The sequence below is a fragment of the Camarhynchus parvulus genome, chromosome 11 (genome assembly GCF_901933205.1).
Source record: "Camarhynchus parvulus chromosome 11, STF_HiC, whole genome shotgun sequence".
Classification (NCBI taxonomy): Eukaryota; Metazoa; Chordata; class Aves; order Passeriformes; family Thraupidae; genus Camarhynchus; species Camarhynchus parvulus.
This window is the reverse complement of record NC_044581.1, coordinates 11,219-35,639: the sequence shown is the minus strand read 5'-3', so window position 1 is coordinate 35,639 and position 24,421 is coordinate 11,219. Positions and strand designations below refer to the sequence as shown.

At 41.0% G+C, this 24,421-nt stretch overlaps 3 protein-coding genes across 5 annotated transcripts in view; 2 read left to right on the top strand and 1 right to left on the bottom strand.

The window, feature by feature from the left end:
• Nucleotides 1–14,402, top strand: part of ADAT1 (adenosine deaminase tRNA specific 1) — a 24,676-nt gene extending 10,274 nt beyond the window's left edge. For 2 of the 3 annotated variants that reach the window (XM_030956275.1, XM_030956274.1), the window contains exons 8-10: nucleotides 996–1,095; nucleotides 4,412–4,498; nucleotides 9,094–9,364. In XM_030956275.1, the coding sequence (XP_030812135.1) occupies nucleotides 996–1,095; nucleotides 4,412–4,498; nucleotides 9,094–9,226 (320 nt within the window). In that variant the 3' untranslated portion in view covers nucleotides 9,227–9,364. Of the gene's footprint in view, nucleotides 1–995; nucleotides 1,096–4,411; nucleotides 4,499–9,093 lie in introns of all 3 variants that reach the window. The other variant, XM_030956273.1, reaches the window with a different exon arrangement.
• GABARAPL2 (GABA type A receptor associated protein like 2) lies at nucleotides 14,212–19,222 on the bottom strand. The gene is made up of 4 exons (XM_030956282.1): nucleotides 18,833–19,222; nucleotides 18,467–18,522; nucleotides 16,356–16,528; nucleotides 14,212–14,790 (listed from the first exon to the last, which is right to left on the bottom strand). The coding sequence occupies exons 1-4, from the start codon at nucleotides 18,864–18,866 to the stop codon at nucleotides 14,700–14,702; spliced, it is 354 nt and encodes a 117-aa protein (XP_030812142.1). The 5' UTR covers nucleotides 18,867–19,222; the 3' UTR covers nucleotides 14,212–14,699.
• TMEM231 (transmembrane protein 231) lies at nucleotides 18,939–24,421 on the top strand. The gene is made up of 7 exons (XM_030956281.1): nucleotides 18,939–19,526; nucleotides 19,603–19,772; nucleotides 20,790–20,918; nucleotides 22,276–22,419; nucleotides 22,721–22,802; nucleotides 22,930–23,035; nucleotides 23,926–24,421. Exons 1-7 carry the CDS (start codon nucleotides 19,385–19,387, stop codon nucleotides 24,113–24,115), a joined length of 963 nt encoding a protein of 320 aa, XP_030812141.1. The 5' UTR covers nucleotides 18,939–19,384; the 3' UTR covers nucleotides 24,116–24,421.

Below are 24,421 nucleotides of genomic sequence, written 5' to 3'. Positions count from 1 at the left end.
TTCATGTTACACAGGACTGTAATTTACTAGAGTGATACAGCGTTGTACTTGAATCACTGTGTAAGTACAATTGGCAGCATACAGCTGAATCGTAATACAAGGATGAGTAACATAAGCAGTCTTTGAACATCTTGAGTAACAAGATGGTCTTAGGAGGGAATGCATGTACAACTATTTTGCCTGTTAGGAGCACAGAGAAGAGGGAGAATTTAGGAAATGGGAGCTGTCTCATGGTATTAGAAGTTGAAGATTCTGCTGTTACGCTATGGAAGGACGGATTTGACATGTCAGTTTCTGTTGACATGCTGCTGATGCTTTGCTCATTACTTAGAAATTGTAAGGTATTGTATGTAGAGTTTCAGCATTTAGAAGTTTACAGTCTGAGAAGATTACAGAGTTCGCAGACTTGGGGTATAGTTTAAGGCTGTTGTCACTTGCTATCTCTTTCAACAAATTATTTTTGTATGACTACTACCTAATAATGTTTTTCAAGTAAAGTCTACAAATATTTGGTGTATGTCAGTTATCAAACATGAAACTACTTAGAGTACACAATAAAATAGTAGCAGATGATAAATTAAGAAAAACAGTGTTACTGGTGCAAGTAGTTTAGGGCAGTATTTCACAGCCTGATGTGAAAATAAGCCATCTAACTCGGAAATTTCTTCATGCATTGTCTGGACTGGATGTACAAAGGAAAGTAGAATCCCCCACAGAAATGGAGACTTACAAAGCTGAAGGCTAAATATTTAGAGGCATGGATTATTAAATGATCTAACTAAGATGAAAGCTCTGTGTGTGTGTGTGTGTGGTTTTGTTTTTTTAAAGTAAACATTTTGTTACATACTGGAATTCTGGCCCTGGAAAACCATGGTCTTCTTTCTAGTTTGAATTATTTTGGAAAGCAACACATGAACAAATAGAATGAGAGGAACTGTTTGGTTCTGCTTTTGTGACAAGAGCGCCTCCCTTCTTCATAACAATGTCTTCTACAGCTATCAGTTGGAGTGCAGTCCCTGAACAGCCTCTGGATGTTACCTCAGATGGCTTCCGCCAAGGAACAACAAAGAAGGGGATTGGGAGCCATCAGAGCAGGTGTGAGAGTGTTGTAATATCTAGACATGTTTCATTTGTTAGCTTACATGCCTTTGTCAGCTCATGTGATGTTGTCAGAGCAGGAGGAAATCTAGAGAGTGGTGAAGAAGGAGGGAGGTAGAGAGTAGGGGAAAAGGAAGAGTCGCTGTGTAAGGGAGAAAGGGCAGTTGGAATTATGGAAGTTAGATGAGAATTAACAAGTTTATCCTATTTCTTTATCCCTGTTGAGAGCATTGTAGATAATGGTGGTGAGGAACTGTAATCAGTTTCTATTAAAAAGATGTTTACTGTTGAAGGGAACAGAATTTTTGCTTTCTGGTTTTGACTGTGAAGGAAATGTGTGCATTGCATTTTCTCTTTCTAGAGAGACTTCTTTTACTTGAATAGTCAAGCCAGCTGTCTTACATTTAATGTCCATCCTTTTAATGATGTATGATCATTAAAAGTGTAGCTTTGAAACACGACTTTCTGCCTTAAAGTTTGAAAAGGTGTTGAAATGATGTCGGCACACTCCTAACATGAACATGTCACCTTTCCAGCTGTCATCTTGGCACTCGGTTGAGCCAGCTTGTCACTTGGCTCTTTAGGAAATCCTCTATCAACAATCATAGTTTAAAGAAATAGTTACTTACTTTTCTTGAGGTTGAGAGAAATTACTTATAAGCAACTGCAGATAAATTTCTCCATCTCTATGTTATCTTCATTTTGAGTGAGGTGCCAAAATTATCATTGTTCTGTGGAAATTCTGAAGGATTGGTGTTCATGTTTTAGCTGTTGGCTGATTATACTACCAAATTATCAATGGTCATATTGTTCATGTTTCCCAGACTTTTTGGAAGGATGATGACAATCCTGACAGGGGGGTGAATAGCATGGTAAATACAGCTCAGATAATTCTTTTGGAGAATTTATTAATTTGCCTGCAAGTTGCACATTCTGAGCTTCTTGAAGTTAGGCCTGATTTGACTGAAGTTTATCCTGGTATATCCTAGTATTTCCAAACTTTCAGTAGAGAAAGAAGAGGACCAGGAACTTTGTAGTTTGTGACCAGTATTGGTGTCTGCGGTATTGCTAACATAAGTGACCTAGGTGACTTAGTGCATCTTTTAAGACAGGCTCCATGTGCACTGTAGAATATTTATTTTCAATATGCGATATGTAAGTATTCCAGAAGACATGTGAAAGATCAAACAAACCAGCTAACTCCTTTTTCTCAGTAGGATTAAATTTGTAACACAGCATTTGTGCATCAGCTCTAAAACTTGAGAGCTATCTCCTAGCTGGCAATTAGCACAAAAGCGTAAGAATTCAATTATTGTTGGAAGATCCTCTTCTCAACATGTGCTTGAAGTTCACTAAAACTTTCAAAAGTTATTAGAGCCTACAAGACTGTGTGATTACAAACATCTCGTTTCCTTAGGAAATCAGAATTAAAAACAACGTCAATGCACAAGTGAACTATTTACGCTTTTGAGATAAACAGTCACAAAAGGAACTTTTATAATGAAAGTAAGGAATTTACAGCCTTATTGGGACTGGTGGTGCTTAATAGTAAACAGGACTTGTATTTCAACATTCTTTTTCCTCTCAAGGAATCTCAGGGTGATTGCTGGGAAGTGTTCTTTGAGGGTTTTTTCCCCCTTTCAATATGCTAGATAACATTAAATACAAGAATGGTAAGGCTGACTGATTAAAAGGAATTTGTAGGTAAATGTCTGGTATGTGCTTTTGTTAATGCTTAATTAACGAAACCACCAAAAACTACAAGATGAAACTTTGACAGGCTAAATTGAATGTTAAATTTTAGAGCATCTTTGCATGCTGTCATCACCAGTGGGGCTCAGCAGGGCTCTGTTTTAAGGCCAGTGCTTTTCAGCCTCCTAATAAATGACTTGGATGCAGGACTCAAAGGTACACTAAGTTTGCCAGTGACACTAAATTGGGAGAAGCTGTTGACTCCCTTGAAAGAAGACAGGCCCTGCAGAAAGACCTGGACAAATAAAATGGTTGGGCAATCACCAACCATATGAAGTTTAACAAAGACAAATGCCAGTTTCTGCACATGGCACAGGGTGACATGCATGTATGGACAGATTGGGAAATGAGAGGCTGGAATGCAGGGCCATGGAAGGGGACCTAGGGGTCCTGGTTAATGGCAAGTTGGGTATGAGTCAGCAGTGCCCTGTCAACCAGGAGGGCCACTCTCATCCTGGGGGGCATCAGGCTCAGCACTGGTGGCTGAGTGAAGGAGGGAACTGTCCTGCTCTGCGCTGCTCTGGTGCAGCCTCACCTCCTGCAGGCAGTTTCAGGCACAGGAATATAAGAAGATGAAGCTCTAAGCGTCCAAAGAAGGGGGGGGGCATCAGGGATGATGAAGGGTCTGGAGGGGAAGCCCTACAAGGAGCAGCTGAGGTCACTTGATTTGTTCAGCCTGGAGAAGGGCAAACTGAGGGCAGGCCTCACAGCAGGCTACAACTTCCTTGTGGGGTGACACAGAGGTGCAGGCACTGTTCTCTGCTCTCTGATGACTGGTGGTGGGGCCTGAGGAATGGCTGGAGCTCTGTCAGGGGAGGTTTAAGCTGAATATTAGGTAAAGGTTCTTCACCCAGAGGGTGGTTGGATGCTGGAACAGGCTCCCCAGGGCAGTGGTCACAGTGGTCCGAGTTCAAGGAGCATTTGGACAATGCTCTCAGGCACATCTCTTTGGGGAAGTAGAAGGGCTCAAAGCTGACAGATGTACATAGTATCTTCTAAAGGTCTTTAAAACTTTGTCTCACTTTATTTTTTGATGAGCCTCTTTGTATTTAACTGCCCAGCAGCTGTTGCTGAATATGTCCTCATCACCGTTGTGAAAACATTAGCATTGTTCCAGATATTTCTGCTCCTTCTTTTATTTGTTTAGAATAATACAAAATTTAACAGTTTGTAAAAAGGTGCACTTGTTTGATCTGTTCTGGGACTAGTCCTTCTGGCTAAACCTTACTGCAGCTCTGAACTGATGACAGTGCAGTTTCATGCAGATAACAGTGTGATATTAAAGTGTTTGTTCTGCAAACTGGTGAGTGCTGGCTGGGAGAATGGGACAATGCAGCTTTTTGTCAATATAGCATTTAAAACTAAGGGAAAAGGCATGCGGGCAGCTTGGATGGGGTAGAAAAAGTTAAACGATAGATAAGTTTTTACATTCACTGAGAAGTGAACATAGTGCTTTCTATCAAAACTGTTTAGCTAGGATGTTCTGCTGTAAGGTGGAGTGAATTTATGATTTTTTTTTTTCCATCAGAATTCCTAATTTTTAAATTTTTTTTTATATCAGATCCAAAATCTGTAAAGTGGAACTCTTCCATAAATTCCAAAAGCTGGTGACAAGTATTTCACAAGAGGATCTACCAGACGCTCTACGGTAAAGACATTATCATTGCCTTCAGAAGAAAGGATTTATCGTAATGAAACTGAAGAGTACTGTAATGATACAGTATCTGCTCATGAATCTCATTTTAGATAAGTCCATTGTTAAAGTTTGATACTTGAAAAATGTGGAAAGAGACGCAAGATGAGGAAGTGGTATTTGTTTTTGAAAACGTGAGCTATTAGATCAGCTGCCTGCAGCTCTCTACCCTTGGATGCATTCAAATCCTACATCCCAAAATTACCATGGAGTTATTGATACCTAGTCGGTGTTTGGTAATTCTGTCAAATTCCACTTCTTTGATTCACAAGAAGGAAGAGTTTGAGTAAAAAAACCACTTTTTTCTTTTTTTCTTTTTTTTTTTTTTTAAGTTTAGGTTAAAATCAGTTTTCAGCTTAGCATATGGTGGAGTAAGAGCTGGTAAAGTGAGGTAGTGCTCTTTCTGCATTTTTCTCTCATATGGTTGGTAAGGATAGATAGGGCTCTTTCTGCAATGCATATGTTGCATAAGCAGAGACCTGGGAAGAAAATCAAGCAGCTTTTGTCTGAAGACACCATAATTGGAATTTTCCTTTACATTATTAAGAACAAATTTGGTTTATCAGACTGGAGTTAATTACTTCCAGTAATCATCCACTATGGCGTAGCATTAGGTGCATTATGTATTTGGTGGTGTATTATAAAGCAAAGCATAGTTTCACATGTACAGAAACTTAGTTCTCTTTGTTTTAGAGACTCTGGGAGATGTAGAGGGTTCCAAATCCATTGCCACGGAAGGTTTATTTTATTTTAGACTTACTTGCAGATATAATTTCACCAGCTTTAGGATGCAGTTATCCCAACCCTTGAGCCAGTTTAACTGCTTGTAGCTGCTGATGAGGTGGTTCCACAGCAGTTCAATGCTGCTACTGGCTGTTGATTCCTGTTTTCTCCCTTGTATCAGTAGCACTTCTCCAATCTCATGATGAACCAGTTCAACTAGGTAATGTGGCTGAAAACAAATTTCCTTGTCTTCTGTGTTTTCTCGCAGACTAACGAACTTAATGGAAATCTGAAACAGATAAAACCCATGCCAAATAAGTAGGAGGCGTATGTGACTGAAAGTAGGGGAGATAGGCCATTTCAGCCCTTCATGGTACTAAGATAGCAGGTGCAACAACTTAGCCAAAGTGCACCCTGGCTCTTTAATTAATGGATCTTGCTTGCTTTTGAGTTCTGTTGAGTTAAAGATTGCAGTTACCTTCTGTGGCTATGGAAGTGTCTTGTAACTGCTTCAAAGTTTCAATGTCAATATGGACCATGCTATTGCTGAGACTCTTTCCACTGATTCTATAAGTAGAGATACTTTGTCCTTAAATCAGTTTGAAATATAAAATTTTTAGCCTCTTTTGGGTGGGAGTTTGTCCTCACTTGTTTAGCTGTCATAATTTCCTCAAAACGGTCTGTGAACTTGTGCATTGTTGGGTAGGTGACTCATTATGCTGATCACATGCTGCTTACATAAAGTCACTTCACCTCAGGGCTTTTCTAGACCAGTGACCTTGTTTTCTCCTTTGACTTTTTTGTCCTCTACTGTTTGTCTGTCTGGGCTTCTCCTGACAAAGTCCATCTGATTCGCAGATGTGACATGGTTTTTTTTTATACAGAGGAGGTGCTAGCTCACCAGTCAGCTTGTGCAGCTGGTTGCCTTGGAAGTCTTTTGGTTTTGCTCCTCTTCACTTGAAAAGCAAAATTAAAAAGTGCCTTCGTGTTGCTGTTTCCTTCATCTTCCCGTTTTTTCCCTACATGGTATTCTGATGTTTTGATTTTTCTTTCCCCCTTGGAGTCTGAGTGAACTTCAGACAAGAGATGCTACACTCTCAAATTGTTTCTTTAAACTTCTGTGTATTTAACTGTTACCAGTTTTGTATTTTCTTCACATTCAAATGTATCTTGTTATCTCTTCCCACAAATGGTTGGCTCTGAAGCTATCACGCAGTTTCCTTTTTCCACTTTGGCCCCAAGTTCCTTCCCTGACTCTTCTAGTCCACTTCTCTTGCCTTCCATTTTTTCTGATCCGTCAAGGAATGCTCATTCTGTAATACTTTCAAATTTGCTGAATAGCTTGTTTTGTAGTTGTAGGGTATATTAGGACAAGGGTTGTTCATCATGTAATGCTGCCTTCATTTACTGTTGCCCACTGTCAGACTTGGGAACTGGGAATTTAAAGCTTTACATGGAACTGATTATATTCTGATGTTATTTTTGTTTGTTTGTTTGTTTGTTTTTAATTTGTATTTTTTGGGTTTGTTTGTTTTGGTTGGTTTTGGGTTGGTTTTTTTTTTGCATGTGTGTGTATTTAAATCTGCTTCTCCTGCTTTTTGTGACTTTCTTATTCATTCTTCACACAGAGGATCTGTGTGGATACTGTTGAATTGGATCAGGTAGACAGCCTACTGGGGCCAGAACTTTGCTGGCTCTTCTGAAAGGCAAATTTAGGTATTTATAGTAGTATAGCTTATCTAAGATGTTAAGCATGACATTCATCAATTTGGGTTTTTTCAGGATTTAGTTTATTTGCTTTCGGATGAGACTGAGAAGGAGGTGGTTTTTGGCTGGTATGAGCTACTTCACCAAGAACCAGATAGTACTGTATAATGCTGTCCCACCTTCTTTCTTCCTTTGCAATAATTCTTACGATCTGTCTTCTGTGCCTTACTTAAATTCTCACTCCTCTCAATAGGTAGACTAATGTTGTTTATTTATTACCTATTACCGCCACCTATCATACCTAATTTTCTTCTGTTGATCCCCTCTCACATTATCATTTTGAAATTACTGGTCCATCTTTTTTTTTTTTACTTTTCATGTTTTCCATGTTCACTGTCAAGGGAATGGTGACACACCGTTGGACAGTGTTGTGCTATTGCTAATCTGAATTGTTACTTAAAATCCTCTGCAGTATTGTTTGCAGATCAGTTGACGGTAATGTGGCAAAGAAGATTTTTGCATTACTGTTTTTTTTTTCTGGGCTATTAGGAAAAAAACATGCCTTAGTGACCACCTGGGGAAGTGAAAACCTTCTCTTGTCATACAGTGGCATCCACTGTAGAGAGTCTCCAGGCATTGCTGTTTGAACAGTGTGGCTGGCTGTATGGCCCTTTGTTTGAATCTAAGGGAGACTTTGTAAAATAAACCTGACCTGACTTTCTTGCTGGGCTTGTTGAATTAATGACTAATCCTCTTTTCTCTTAAATTGTAGTCAGGAGCCATCACAATTAAGATTGTACTATTACTCTTCCTTCCTGCTCAGTTCACAATATGGAGGATTCCAGTTCCAGATCCAGTACAGATAATGGGGTTCTGTTACCATCCCACTGGCCAGGTGGGGGAGAGTTCTAGTGGGGCCCTTACATGGGACTTTTGAGAGCAGCTCACAGGTTAGTTTCACAGAGTATGAATAATGTGAAAGAGGTGGAGAAAGCAAAATGGATTGGCTGTGATAAGAGTGCAGGGCAGGTTTTTTAAGAGAGAATGCATCTCCTGGCATAGACAGGTTCTCCACTCTTGCACCTTTCTGAACACAAGGTTTGAAGGATAGATATATGGCTTGCTTTGCATGTCACAGTATTTTAGAAATAAATTCATGGCAGAATGCGGAGTGCCTCAAACACAGCTTCTGATGATCTGCTGTTACGGTAGAGCTGTGGGGGTTTTTTTGGGGTGATCATAATTGCCTTTGAGCTTGAAAGCCTGTTTTAGAGGTTAGTGCAGTAGTTCTCAGACCTCACAGATTAGGATTCCTGCAGTAGTTTGGCTCTTTCTCTTTCTTCGTGAAGGTCATGTTGCCTGTGATCTTCCCTTCATATTGGGTTTAATGTATAAACGTTGCCTATCCCATGTGGCTGACAGATGTTTTGGCAAAGGAAGATGAAAGAGGTTGGGAATGGAATGCAAGGAAAGGAACAAAAAATCTTGATGAAATTGTCTTACAGGCACTTGTGTTCAGATACTCTAGACCTGAATTTCCCTGTTTTGAAAGTCATTGGTGTAATGTACTCAGCAGAGTGACCAATTGTTCTGCTGACATTGTGGGGCATAGTTGCTACTTGAGGAAGGGGAATGACACCAAAACTGACATGTCTCTTTTGCTTTAGGGAAAGAAAAGAGAGTGTTTTCTCCTTTGTCTCATTCTTCCTTGTTTGTTTTTTGTTGGAAAAGAAAAACTGTCTAGTTCATTCTGTCCTTTTCCAGCCTGTTTTCTAGCATGCTAAAGCTACTTTCACCCAGTTCAAAGCACCCTAGCTACCTTTTCAGCTTTGCTTCAGTGGTTTTTGCTGTCATGGAAGTTTTCTGTGGTCACACAGTCAAACACAAACGTTTCTAGTGCTACAAGAGTTGTTTTGCTTCCTTTTGCAAGGTTGATGACGATGTCTAGCTTTAAAGCCTGGGCGTCTCCAAGTCTCCCTAGAAGTGAATTTCACTTAGTAGTATGGAAGAGTTCATAGAAGATCGCCAGGTCCTTAGATGTTTGATTTCTTTTTTCATTTTGTGACCTCATATTCAATAGGATCATAGAATTGTTTTCATTTTTGTGCATTTTCTGTCAGGATGAAGACACTAAAAACCTACTGGGACTACAAGGAAGCTGCATTAAATTATCAAGAAGCCTGGAGAGTGCTGCGTAGCCAAGCTCTGCTGGGTTGGGTCAAGAATGCCAAGGAATACCTGCACTTCACATGAGAATCCATGTGACTATGTGAATCCAGGAATAAGCTCTGGTCCACAGCAGATACCTCTGTAGTTCATGGGCCAGAAAAAGACACCCTCTAGTTTATGTGCTGTAAAGAGACAGGAGTGAAAAGGAAAGCAATTTAGAGAATACTTTTATTTTTACTGAGTTGAAGCCCCCTTTTATTGAAATATAGAAAAGGATCATTGCTGACTTTAAATTCTGAGCTGCATGAAATAATATGCCTCCAAAAGAAAGGAAGCAGTGCTGTGCTATCCTGGTATCTGAAGGTATGGCCTACCAGCCATAGTCATTGCAGTGAAAGAAATGTCAGCTGAAATTCAAGCATTATTATGGAAAATTTTAGTGCCACTTTTTTCTTCCACTTCTCATAATGTTGTGGTTGTTTTTCTGTTGCTGGGACAACCCTCATGTATAGTAAGTAATACTTTCATAATTGTGAGCTCTTCTTGTCTGGTGCATGGAAGAATTTTCTATGTCCCTCAGCCCCATTGCTTCTAACTGGAAAAACTAGTTCTGTTAAAGTGTCTCTTTTTTTGGGAATCCTTCGTATATGCTGCTATTTACTAAACATAGCCGCAGATATTGCCACAGCAGAAGTAAAAGCACTGGGAAGGAGTTTGTGTCAAATAATACTACTTATAATATTCTGTGCATCTCAATTTCAGGACTTCGCCAGATAACATTTCAACTGCTTTGCTTCTCTAGGCAGGAAAGAAAACTCCTGAATGACTTGGTTCAAATTGGCCAATCCTGTGTAATTACAGGCAAACATTTACCTACTTTTCAGTGTTTCAAGCACTGTCCATCTCCATGCTCCCTTGTGGGAAATGGTCAATTAAAAGCAGAAATGCTTCAGCCATTTATGTCACTGGTCCTTGTGTTCATTAATAGCCTGGCAAAAGTGGAGATGCTTTGGGGAGTATTGAAAGTAGTCTCTGGCATGTTTCTTCTATTCTCTCTTGCCATAAGGCTTTATTACCAACTAACATCTGCATGACAAGACAGTCAACACTGTGAGCAGTTGTGGGGGAAGCAGTGTGTAATCCTCCTTAAACCTTCTGTCCCAGTTACTGCCTTTTGTGAGCAATTTCAGGACTGTGTAACTGCTCCTGAGCACATTCCCCTTTTGTATTTTTCTCTTGTAAACCACAATTCATAAAATATTTGGACAAGGCAATGTCAGGATGAAAGAAGTGGATAATTTAGAACTTAAAAATTCCTTAGTGATTTGAATTTTTTTTGTTCTTTGGTGGTCTATAGTTTTGGATTTGAAAAATGGGCACAGCAGTTCTCCAAACAGCCTTTGTTGTCAACCTACTGAGCTACATATGGGACCAAACAGTACACATAACATTACAGTATGAGAAGTGATAGCAGCAAATCCTTGCTACTTCACACTCAGGTTGACTTGTCAAGTAAGAATAGTTCTCTTGTTGAAGAAGTAACAACTTGAATTCTGTGTGTATATGCCCATTCTCTCAAATCCAGCACTAACATGCAGAAATACCAGTTGTACTGGTGAGGGGAAAGTAATTTTATGTGTTTGTAGAGGGCAAGGGATTATGGAGATTAGAGACTTGCTGTAGTCATCAGAGGATAAAAAATGGCCAGATGCCATTGCACATGGGTTACAGCTATAAATGGTAGCTGTTCCTGTAATTGAGCAAGTAGTATTCCAAGGACAGAGTTCTACAGTGTACCTAAAGAGCTATCAGTAGATTTCCAGGCTCCTGAAATTTGCCTTTGTTCTTCGCTGAAATCTTGCAGAAACGATTAACTTACCGTACCTAGTTTCGCATAGTTAATCAACAATGTCTGCAGTGAACCTGCTGACCAGACTGGAGTGTTCCCATTTCCTATTCAGCTGCAATATTAAAATGGGTTACATAAGACTAGTTCTGTAGTCATGCATCAGTTTTCACATAAGCAGTTATATGGTTTAAATTCTTCTAACTCTTTTCTGCAATTTGAGCCTGGCTATTAGGATTGTTCCTGGTAAGATTTTTTTGTGAATTTCTAAAATACTTGTGAACTGTAGACTGTTGCTGTTTTCTTACCTGTCAGATTCAAAAGTAGTTTTTGAGGTGCTGAACACTGATGCTAACCTCACTTCTTGGATGGAGCTGAGGACATATTTAAGCCTAGAGCAAGTCAGTGAATATGCAACAAGAAGGAAGGAGCTGAAACAGAACAGCATTTAAAAGGCTGAGGGGCGAAGCCTGTGGGATCTCATCCTCAACTGGATGGCATTTCTGTGATGGAAAATCAGTATTTAAATGCTGCATTTGTTTAATTTGAAAATGTCAGGAAACGCTGTTGGCAGTACCATGAAACTGCTCTAAAAATCAGGAGGGAATAATGCAGAGATAGGAAAGAACAGTCTCTGCTTTTGTAATTGGTAGCAAACTAAACTTGGATCACTGTCAGCAGGTCTTTGGAAGAATTGCTCCTGGAAAGGAGCAGTTGACATGTTCCAAGCCTGTATCACTCCTTTGCGCTGGGATAGCTGATACCCCGAAAAACAAAGATAGGCAAGGCACAGGGAGGACAGCAGAATGCAGAGACTCTGCCACAGGAGAGCAGAGTTGGCAGGGTGGGAAGCAGCAGGAATGAAGTGCCCACAGTGCATGGTTAATGAGGACAAGCAAACAAGTGGGAGTGGGAGCGGCAGAGCACAGGAGGGCACCAAGATTCCCACCATATGTGTAAAATGAGCACATCTGTATTACCCAGATATAGGGCCTTGCCTGTCCCAAACTTGTTTGGGGACCAATGGCTCTTAATTGCCAGGACAAAGAAACTGTAATCATTGAGTAGAATGTCTTTAACAGCATCACTATTAGAAGTGTTATTCTGTTTTCAGTCCTAGTAAGAAGGCAGGACAGACTCCCTGCGTCTCTTTAAGGAAGTCAAAACCGGAGCATAGAAACAAGTGGTTTTCTCAAAGGGTGGGAGTAATCATGTTTGACCTTGAGGCTGCAGTTCTATAAGACCAGATGTTAGCATCCCACTGTCTTTGGAAAAGCAAGGTTTTGATCTTCACCATGTACTTCCACTGCTCACCTTAACACAGGCTGGAAGGCTTACTGATCTCAGTACATTGCGAGTAAACTGAAAAATATTTAAACTACTGTATTTGTAGAAAAACAAACCATCAGCCCAAAACAAGATGCAGCCTTTCACTGGGAGTTAAAAGACCTCTGCAATAAATCCATTAAGCATTAGAGGAAAGGAAGAGCCGGGGTTGTGTGGCTGAGGGCAGAATTCTGTTGGCAAGGAGGAAAGAAAACTCCAACGCCTTTCTCTCAGACTATCTGATAATGTCATAAGAGGGCTGCAGCAACAACAGGTACGTAATACATACAACTAACATATATACATGTAGAAGCAAGGTATTTTTTGAGGAAAGACCATGTAAATGGTCTAAATTTGGTCTATAATAATGTCTATAATGTAATAATGGTCTATAATAATATACTAAATATTGACTGAATACTAAATTCATCCAGTACTGGTTTAGTTATATTGGAGATAACATTTCAATTTAGCTTAAAGATAAGGGACATAGAGGTGTTGCTGTCTTTGTTTTTTGTTCAGTGCATCAGTTGAAGAGTTAATAGAAAATGAAGATCATATGGGCTCAAATGCTTTGTAAAATTTTACAGGAGTGTTCTATCTAAAGGGATGCATTTCACCTCTGCATTCCAAAAGGAAACCTCTTGATGTGTTATTGCCATTCAACGTGTATCTGCAGATGAAAAGTGAAGTTACTGCTGTAGAACATTTATCCTTACATTCTCTGGAACTGCTTGCATGTCTGGGCTCCTGAATGTAAACTAATAAATACAGAGATGTTAAAGAGAGCAGTTATGTGGGGGTTTTAGGGGCTTATGAAGGGTAATCCAAAAGTTACCTCAATCATAACATCTTCCCTTGGTTTTAGATCTGTTTGCTAGCATGTAACTAACTTTAGCATTTTTAAGTGTTTCTTACTCCTCTGTTAACAGCTAAGAAAAAGTATTACTTGGTGAGTGTAGAAAAATGGTAATGTTTCAGCATAAAGGAAACAGAACATTTTCCAGTAATAAAAGGTAATTCAGAAAATGACAGGTGAAACCACTTTTCTTCATTCTGAATCAAAAATTCTCTTAAGAGTAAACATTAATGTGTGAAAAGGGAGTTAGAAGTAATTTAGGATGGAGGCACTGACAGAATGTTGCCTGAAGCAGTGGTTTACAATGCAGTGCTATTCTGACTAATGAAAGGCTTACTGAGATCAACAGCACATTTTCAGATGCAGTGAGCACATGCATCACAGTTACTGTGTCAACCCGCAGTAATAGGGTAGTGTCAACCTTTCACAGGCTCCTACGTTCACATTTTTGAGTCCTTTTGCCAATACATGTGAATGACTGCAGAGCTAAACAATTCTAGGCGTAATGTATCGTCATGGGGGTTTGAGTTAGTATGAATTTGATTTAAGTTTGGAAGTGGTAAATTTCCACTATAATTGGAAGCGTTTTAAGAACTAGATTCTTAGGCACCACATAGTGTGAAAATGAATGAAAACTTTTTAACAGGTATCTAAACTGTATTTAGCGTTTCCTTGCTGGCTTAGGGAGGTCAAAGTGATGCTACTTCTTCAATGCAGTGTTATCCTTTAATATCAGAGTGCGAATTCCAGCACCGTGCAATTAGGTCAGTTAGCTGGTTTTTCCACCCTCTCCCACGCAATCCAAGGATTTGCCTCTAAATAGAAGTAGCTGTGAGATGTAGTAGCTCTGAAGCTATTTGTTTTGAAACCTACAAAGAGCTCCTTGTTTCTTCCTGGTGGTATCAGCAGCCACACACTAAAGTTTGAGAAGCTGTACAATGTCTAGTAAGTAACAGAAGCAGCTGTGTAGCATGTAGTAAATGTGATGAGTAACTTTCTGGCCAAAATGAAGGTAAAGAAATGACAGCACTGCCTGTTTGTGACAGGAATTTTTATTGTACTTGTTTGTTAATTGAGAAAGGAACATACCAGCTCAATTCAACACGATCAGCATCTTGCTCCTGGCTTTGGATAAGCTAGCAAATCCAGTGTTTCCAATACTAATTTATTCTTTTTATTTTTCTTACACTGACATCTCAAAACAGAATAAATGTGTGTTCTTCTCTTCATGTTTTAGTAGCCCAACTACTTTGCTTTATTATTTAATTAATGTCATCAAATGTATCCCCCCAAAGAACTGAGACTCTGGGAATTCATAGCTGTGAGAAAAAAAAATGCACAAAACTAACAAAACTTTCTTTTTATAATTTAACAGTCTAGTAAAACAAGACCTAGCAATATATTAAGAAATAAATCCAGTTACAAATGCATGTATACAGAAGGAACTTCTGAGGATGTCAGAACAGAAAATGATCAGCTATTTACAAGATACACAGCAGGATGATACAGTAGCCAAGACCCACCATTCAGAAACCAAATGTGTTCTCTCCACTGTAGGCAACATACAAGAATCCATCCTCATCCTTTTCCTTCTCATAAAGTTGTCCCATAGTTAAGCTTGAAAGGGAAAAAAAGAGAAATGGTTTGCTTAGCTCATGCAAGTTGTCAGTGTTAACAGTCGGAACTTCATATAAACAAGGATTAAAAAAAGCTAAAACTTTTAAGTCTGTGTATAGGTTAGAATACAAAAAATGAGGGTAAATGAAAAGCAGTTGACTCCTAATTTAGAGAAATGATCCTGGACTCTCTGCAGAGTAAATTTTTTGTATTTCTTCACAAATGCCTTTGTCAGAATGCTTCCTTTTTTGTTGGAAATTGGTCTCTATTTTGAAAACAAAAAGAAACCCTAGCAATTACTTGGCTGGTCAACTGCTCCAACCATCTATTTACAGATAGTTGGAGCAGTAGACATCAGTTGGGTGCACAAATGAAGCCTCCTCAGCTCACCTTTCTCTGACTTCCCAAAACTGAGAAAAGGCTAATAAACTGAAAGATGGAGATGGATGTGAGTGACAAGGAAAACAATGACGTCATTCTGCCCAAGAGAGGAGCTGGGAAGATTTGTAAGCAGTACTCGAAATGGAAGCGAATTTATGAGTAGTAAATAGATCACCAATCCTTGAAATCCTTCTCTCCTCATACAGAGGTTTATTACATAAACTGAAGCCTGTGAGATGAGCAGAACCATGAACAGATTGTGGTTTTGCTTATTGGTTAAGAAGTTACCATTTTTACATTAATATTGAATGATCAAAAAAGCCCTGTTTTTCTAGCTGAGATGTTACATCTTATTATGAACATGTGAGAAGAGACAATGGATCTCCCTTTCCTGCGCCTAGCAATTCTGTAATACTGTTATAAACATGACATATAGGCATTATCAGTACTGTTAGAAGAAAACAAGCAGAAAAGGATGGTTCTCATGGATCCCTCTTGTGTATCGGGTTACCTGGAGGGACTCTTTCTTTTACAATTAAGTATTAAGAATGATGTCACATGTAAGACATTTACTTCCTTAAATGCTACTAAACTATCTAGTGTAGAAAGTTGTAGTTGCTGCTTCTGCTATATTCTGTTATGTAGCAGAAAACAATGAAACTTATTCCTATATAAAAGCAATGCAAAAAACCTTTCTATTACAATTATTTTTTTTCATACAAAAAAAAAATTTAAAAAAACCCAGCAGCTAGTTTGTAATTTCTTACAAGTTACAATTTCTTTGTAAACTGACAGGTTATTGGTTTTTTTCAGAATAATTTATGGCATTTGCTATTGAGTATTTAATGTGCAACCTTTTTTGTTATACTGAGAATCATTGTTTTCTTGATATTGATGATGTACGTGTTTTTGCACTCAACCAAATGCAACAACATCATAACTGCAAAGCTCACCCTTTTGCCGTGGAAGTAAATCATAATATATTTTTCAGTCACCTTTCTTTTTAGCCTAGCTCAAGAAATAAGACGTTTATCAAATTCATGAGGAAAAAAACTTAGTGAGATTAAGATGTGACAGACATCTCCCAAAATCACCAAATGGGCCTTGAAGAGCGGTGTTACTGACCCTCTAATATGCACAGGCTTGCTGTAATGATTCTGAATACCAAGTGAATAGCTTCTCACCTGGATTGTGGGACAGTCTTGTCTACAAAGAGGAATATTGCCTTCTCAGATGGCAGTTGAATCCTCTTCCTGATGATCCACATGAACTGGGCCACGGTGATGTCAGACGGAACTAAGTACTTCCTCTTGTCAATATCAACAATCTGACTTCCTGAGACCTTCTCCACTATGACCTGTAAAGTGCAGGTGTGAAGGTCAGGCTGTTCAGGATTGGTATGAACAGACGGCTTTGGTAGCTTGTTTGCTCATACAGGCTTACAGTGGTAAGTAGAGGGGATTAACAAAAAGGTTTCCTGATCACAACCAAATCAGAGGTAGAACTGGCTCAGCACTGTAAAACCTGATTTTACAGCTGCACTGAAACCTACGTTTATGTACACAATGGCTTGAAACTTCCTATGCCCATGTTTGGCAGTCATGGGGTAAAAAGGTGTTATTATGCCTTAAAGACACCCGTGACCGGAAAGTACGCACATCACTTAACCTTTTGTACAGTGATGATATGAAATTACGGCAACGTGGACCCAAAGCTGAAAATGAACCAGCGGTGTACCTGAGACACAAGGTAAGGCTAATAGTGTCCTGGACTGCATTAGGCAAAGGACTAGCAGGTGATCCTTCCTCTGTACTGGTACTGGTGAGGCTACCTTTGTATTCTGCTGAACTGACATTTGGAGTATTCCATCATTGCTTTGGAAATCAGAAACTGACTACAGCAAGGAAAGATAGCAAGGTGGCCACAAACAAAACCAAACAAAAATAAACCAAACAGAAAGCAACAGGTGCAGGGGGAAGGATAATTAAGTATTGCTGGTGAAAAAGACACGATGCTCATTGTACTACAGAGACTGATTCTTAAAGGAAAAATTCAGCAGGTCGGGAAATGGGGTTTACAAGAGGTTCCAGGGTGTCCATTCCTTAGCTCTACATTCCAAGTGAAACATTAAGTTTGAAAAATACTTCTGACTGTTAAATTGACACCAACTATTTGATATCAATGGTATGTGGCTCAATTTGAATCATCAAGCAGAAAACACATACTGGTCCAGACAAAGGTTTGCTGCAATTTGAGATTCAATTCCTGTATTTGCCTACACCTTGCTGTTTATCCCTGATACAGCAGCATGTCATTCTGACTCAGTCATTCTGACTGTGAGTTTCTATGTTTCTTTTTCCCCATAGGTTATCAAGGATATTCTTGAAATGGATACATGGATACTGTAAAGATGTACGGTCATTAAGGATGCTGCAGTCTATGTGTGAGGGAATAGTTAGTCAAGAGAGAACAGCATGGATCATATCAGCTCGCCAGATTGCAACTGGAGAAAATCTTGTGACTTTGTGCAACTGAGCAGCAGGAAAAGTCAAAGGGAATGAAGATTCTTCTCTGGGCTGTGCTAATGGAAAAGTTACCAAAAGGTGAGAGGCAGGAATGGCATTAACTGGCATGTGGTCAGATGGGATGTGGGAAATTTTACACTCAAGCAAGTCAGTTGAGTATGTGGACATGTTGCTAGCTGTTACATAAGGATGTGAACTGTGGTCTTTTCAGAGACTGAAACATGGTAAAAGGGATTGCGGAGAGAAGAAGAGAGCTCATTCACTATTTAGCAGATGGGTAGGTATTAATGCTCCTTCAAGAAAGGAGGGGTCACCACTCGCATTGGCTCTTCAAATGGTTTGCATGGGGAAATTCGCCATGATGACTGGTTATAGGTGTGGAATACATGAGGGATATCATCTAACTAATTTAGCCAGGATGGAAGATGGTCAAGGTTTCAATAGTCTTTATAATCTTTCTAAGGATCAGGCACAATCTTCCAGACATTGAAGGTATTTGCTGGGATATAATTGCCATTAGAAGAAAGCAGGACCACGATATACCATAAAAATCCCAGGAAAGTTTTTAGAAAGCGTTTTTGTCAATATGCACTGGGGCACAGGAGGAAATGTTAGACCAGTTATATGTGTTTGGAACTTCTTTAAAACATCTAAGGACACAAAAAGGGAAATTAATTTTCTCAGTAGGAACTCATCAGAGTGGGCAGGATGGAAGCATTGTATCCACCTTTGCCTGTAAGTACTCTGTTGAAGCTGGCTTGGCTACTCACCGGGACACGGTCGGGGTATTTGGCTCGGATTTTTGCGGACTCGACACATCTGTGCTCTGTGAACAAAACTCGTAATTAGTCATTGCATAGTAATTATATTGCTAGTGCCCTAGGCCGAGAGGGCAGCGCCGGCAGGGCCGTGAGCCTGCGGGGATCGTGATCACATTCCCGTCTCCGAGCGGGTCTCTAGATTTTCGGGGAGACCGTCCCCAGGCATCGCACTACCCTTCGGCGAGGGCCGCCAGCGGCTGTCCGCCCACATACCAGACGACCGCCTGGGGAAGCCGACCGCGACAGATGGCAACACGGGAGACGGAGGGCAGCGGGGCCGCTGCCAGGCAGCGCCTGGCCCAGACCCACCCTTACCCAGCGCGTGGTCCTCCTTGAACATCCACTTCATGGTGCAGGCGGGCAGGGAGCGAAGCCAGAGGCGGCGAGGCCCGTGTGCGGGGGGCTGGGGGCTCGTGCCGGGCCTGTCGCTGTCACGATCCCTGTCACAACAACAGCCGCGGCTCGGCAGGCGGGACTTCCGGCTCGCCTGTTCCCCGGCAACGGCTTGAGCAGCCGCGCTTCCGGCCGGGGATCGCGGGGCGGGGCTGTGGCATCTGGACACGGAGTCACCTGCCGGGTGCGAAGCCGCCCGTAGGACTCCCGGAGCACTCGAAGCCCCTCCACAGACTTCATCGCCCCGGCAGGTGTCCCCATCTGTGTGTCCCCATCCCGCTGCCGGGCGCGATCTCGCCGACGGCCCCGGGAGGCAGCGCTGCGCGTTTATTGGCTGATGGGCCCGTCCCCTCGGCGGTGATTGGCGCGGCGTCTCGTCAGTCCGACGCTCCGCCCAGTGCGGCGCTGAAGGCGAGGGCGGGCGGTGCGAGTGCGGGCAGGGGCGGTGCTTGCGGGCACTGAGGGCCGCTCGCCATGGCTAGCGTGGAGCTGTACTCGCATCCCGCGCTGTACACGCGCTACCGGGCTGGGTTCTGCTCCGCCGCTGCATTGGCACTGTTGCTCATCACGGCGCTCACCTATGTGCCGCCGCTGCTGGTGGCCTACCGGAGCCACGGTGAGGGCCGCTGGACCCCACGCGGCCCGGCCGGGCCTGGCGCAGCCCTGAAATCTCGTGCTGTTTCTGCCCTCAGGTTTCTGGCTGAAGCAGAGCGCGTACCTGGAGCAGCCCACTGTTCGTTTCCGGTACGAGGCTCTCTTCGTCGCCACCATCGGATCCAGCCCGGGCAGCTTCTTGGCGTGGAGCACATTCCCAGCGTTCAACAGGCTCCAGGAGGACCGGCTCCGAGTCCCGCTCCTGTCGGTAGGCCTGCCCGGGGCGGCCCGGCAACACTGGCGAGAAGCGAGGCTGCATAGTGGGGCCAGTGGACCGGCAGCCGGCTCAGGGCACGAGTGCTGATGGCGCTTTTGAGCGGGTGGCCCGTCAGGCACTGCTGCCTTCAGGTAGCAGCAGCTTTATGTATAACTTTGTGCCTCATATCGGGATTTGCTAGAATTTTAATGAGTCCCGTTTCACTCCCTCTCAGTGTTACTGAATCGTAGCGTTACTTAGGTTGGAAAAAGCCCGTAAGACCAAGTCCAGTTATTAATCAAACCCTACCAATTTTGCCACTAAACCACGTCCATAAACACCGCTGGTGGTTTGTGTGAACACATCGGTTTACTTTCATCAAATTAGTTGTGCCCCTCTACCCTGGCCACATGGTTTGTCATTATGTGAAGTCTGCAGGAAGTAGATAAGTGCCTTCAGAAACACATAATCTCTGCCTTGCAGTCACTTTTCTTTCTGGGATTTCACAGTGGCAGTTATTTTTCTGTCTGCCTCTTTATGAGCCCTGCTATATTTTGCAAGTAGCTGAAGTACTGGACACTCTAGCACACAAACGTAGCAAGCCTTGGCTTACCGCCAGGAATCAGCATACAGAGGCCATTTAAGAGGCATGCTACAATAGCAGGAGGCACAAGCCTGACCACCAGTCATATATTTGCACTGTGTCTTACACAGAAGATCCAGCACCAAGGCATGCTTTGTGGCATGCAAGGAAGATGGTTGGAATGGTCTAGGGCAGAAAAGACCTTGTAGTAAACTTTTCCTCCCTGGAGGGGTGTATGAGACCTTGTATAACAGACAACAGTGTTGGCTTTTTGTCTCTAGTCCTCTGTCTGTAAATAGTCAAGTAGCTTTTTATTACATTCCCGACTGCGCAATCTGTTTGCTTCCTTGGTATGCGTGTGCTGCAGTTCTAGGGTCCCCTGGGGTTTTACTTTTTTTGTTTTTCTTTCTAACAGAAATTCCTGTCTTTAAAAAAATTTTATTTAGACGAGAGAAGAAGACAAAAATCAAGATGGCAAAATGGATCAGTTGCATTTTAAACTGGAACTTCCATTACAACCAACAGAGCATGTAGTTGGCGTTCAGCTGATTCTGCTCTTTTCTTACCAGCTTTATGTGAGCATTTTTAGTTTTGTTTGTTGTGATGTATAGACCTATTGTAAAATTCCAGTAGTGGTTATACAAAAGATGAAAAGAAACCTTCCACATTTGAAATTCCTGTCCAAAATATGTGTTTTACTGAAAAATATTTAATTTTCTTCCCCTCTGCTGTGTCATTCCTAGTCTAGCTCTCTTGTGTATTTTGATACGCTTTGTTAGGGTTTGGTTTTTTTTTTTTTTTAATATTTTTCAGCTCTCTATTCTCTTGGGCTGTAGTACACTCACTATACAGGACAGAAATGCACAACAGTGAGTATCAGTGTGGGTGGCACCTGAAAATAACAGATTCTTGCAATAGGCAGAAGGATGTGCATTCCTACAGACTGCTGCATCTTGACATAACCAGTTCATTTTCTGAAGTGGGGAGTCAGGCTGTTGCAGCAGCCTAAAACTCCTTAGATTTTGCTTAACAGCTCGTGAAGCATCGATAATCATCTGCCAGGATCTTCTGTATTTTGTAACTGGGACGAGGAAGTGTTATAGGAAGACAAGACAGTGCAATTCTGCTGCCATTGTACCTCAAATGGCAGTGCAATTAATACCTTAAAGCAAAGAGTAAACCACCAGCACACAGAGAACCCAGGGATACATCTGAAAGGAGCAGTAATACAGAGCTGCATTGGGTGCAGCCACACAGACAAAAAGTTGTTTTCCTAGGGAGATTAGGCTATTCCTTTAGAGAGTCTTGCTGATTGCAAATGGACAAGCTTAGCAAGCATAGCTATGTGTGTAGAAAACATTCTTAAGCCTGAGGCCCAGAATAAAGGCCCAACAGTCCTGATTTTGGGCTGAAGTATTTGGTTAGGTATTAGTATCACAGAGAGTTACCATATTCACGACAATTTTTTTTTATCCCACTGTAAATGTGGAAATTTTCCTTCAGACTGAGTGGTTGATAAGAACTAAGGACCTCCCTTCTTTATTTGGTTCTTGTTGCAGAGTACAAGTCCTTGATTTTGACTGCTGAGTTTTTTTAAAGTGTGTCTCCAGTGAATGTGTTTTAGTCACCTTGCTGCTTTTTACATGTTATGGCTAGTCAAAACTTTCGGTCATTGGCCACAGACATTGCACTCTCAACTTTGTTGAGATAATAAAGTTAGTTAGCTATTAGCTAAGGTGGTTCACTTTTTTAAAAAAGCGGTATTTTTTATTTGGTGGTCTCTTGTATAGACTAAGGTGATGATCTGAAACTTGGGAGTCCTAGAAAAATCAAATCCATGTAGAAAAATGTGTAGATCCCAAGAGATAGAAAAGTACATTGTGTCCCTCCTCCTCCCTGCTAAATTTTCCTTTTTTGTGTTCACTATTTCAGAGAATGTCAACATTTGTGATGCAGAGCATGGCTTTTCTTCAGTTTTTTTCTCCTGTGCCAGGGTCTCAGCTCTATGTGAATGGAGACTTGAAATTAAACCAGAGGCAATTACTTAACCACTGTGGACTGGATACCAGATACAATGTGAGGAAATGTTTTTCCCTTTCCCATCAATTCAACCGCCCCACCCCGATCTCTTAATCCTCCTAGTATCTTAGGTGACACCTTAATTATTTGTACTATTGCACAGAGGGAACTGTAAGACTTTTGAACTGGTGTTTTCTTGTTAGACTACAAGAAGGAAGAGGTTATTCTGCCAAGATGTTCAGTCTGATGTTTATGTTCATTCCTTGAAGGGCATGGTTACTTTGTGTAAGAAACTCAGTAGAATTACTGTCTTGAAGACTGGATGAATAATAATTAAAGTGTCTCCTTGTTGTAACAGGTGTCTGTGGTCAACGGCACAAGTCCTTTTGCAAGTGACTATGATCTGGCAAACATCATTGCAGCATATTGGGATAGAAATGGTAAGCCTGAATGTGTAGCTACAGGACAGTAGTAGTTATCATATTGGCAGCTGTTTTGTGAGGTATATGACTTCTGTATTAATACCTAAAAGCCCCTTAACCTGGACATTTCCTTTCTCCATTATAGTGACAACAGTCTTTTCAGATCCCAGCCCTGTTTGGATGGCTGGAAGAGCAACGGATACACCATTTATCATTAATGCCACTATTCATTACCCAGTGGAAGTTATCTTATATCCTTCAAAAACTGCACAAACTGTGACATAACAGGGTTATATTATTTGAGCCTCCACCACATGCAGGCCAAATGAAAATGTTTTCTCTTAGATGTGTTGCTAAACATTTTTTTTTTTTAGCTAAGCAAATGTTACAGTTCTGGAGCTGATGAAATACCTATTTGTCCATTCCTTCAGATGGTTTGCTTTCATAACCACTTTTTGCCTTTCTTTATTGGTAACCCGTGTTGCTTTTCAGCTTTGCTAAAAAGGCCTTTAAAGCAGTTTGTTAGCTGTTGTCAGGGAATATTTGTAGTACATCTTGCTTTGGTTCTGCAGTACCTGCTGTCCCGATCTGTCACAGATGTCACTCACAAAGCATGATACTGTAGTCTGTGACCTAAAGCAAATGATTAGAAATCTGTATGCAAGATCATCTCACCAAATAATAACTCCTGCAGTGGGAGGCTGTTACATCTGTTCATGTGCAGACAGACCAGAATTTTTTTCTTTTGAAAAAGTAATTCTTCATTGATTATGTTCTCCGTTCTTTTTCTGAGACAAGAACAAGTCTGCATTTAGAAGAATCTGCATGGAGCACACTTCTTACAAGATTTGTTTACCTGCCTGAATATTAACAATGAGTACTTCCTGATGACTCAGGCACAAAGCAGGTACTTTACCCAGAATTGGTTTAAATGTCTTCTAGGACAGACGTTCTCTCCAGCTTTTGTTACCTACTGTGGTGGAAGGCTTTTAGGTGTTTCTGTGATTCAGAGGTTTAGCATTTGTGACACAAACCGATGTCTTAACAAGGTTTGTGCCTTTCTGCCTATGAGTTTCCTTGTTTAGATATTGCAATGGTAACATCAGAAGGTTCTCTATTAACACTCCTTGACTTTCCTTAAATATCAGCCAGGATTTTGGGAAATTATTAAATTTGCCTGGATCCAGTATGTCAGCATCCTCCTTATCTTTCTTTGGGTGTTCGGTAGGATTAAGACATTTTTATTCCAGAATCAGGTGTTGACTACAATTCCAGTATCAGCAGTTCTGCCTGTATCTCCAGTACTATCCTACAAACAGCACCAGTCCTGAAGAGATGCTTGAGAAGACTTCATAGAAATGCCACTCAAAAATAGTTACCTGATTTTATTCTCTATACACTTCTTACTTCAGAAGATCAGAATTTTGTGAGTATATTTCAAGTATGCTCTGTTTGTGCATACTTTTTAAAATACATGTTCATTCACCTAGTTTCTTTAGGAACACTGCTTTGGAGCTGGAAAAGTTTATATTTTTGACAATAAAAAACACCCTAGGTTTTTTTTTTGCAACTGGAACATGCGTCGAAAACCATTTTGAAAACTGAAAATAAAAATATGCTAAAAGTAACAACATTAA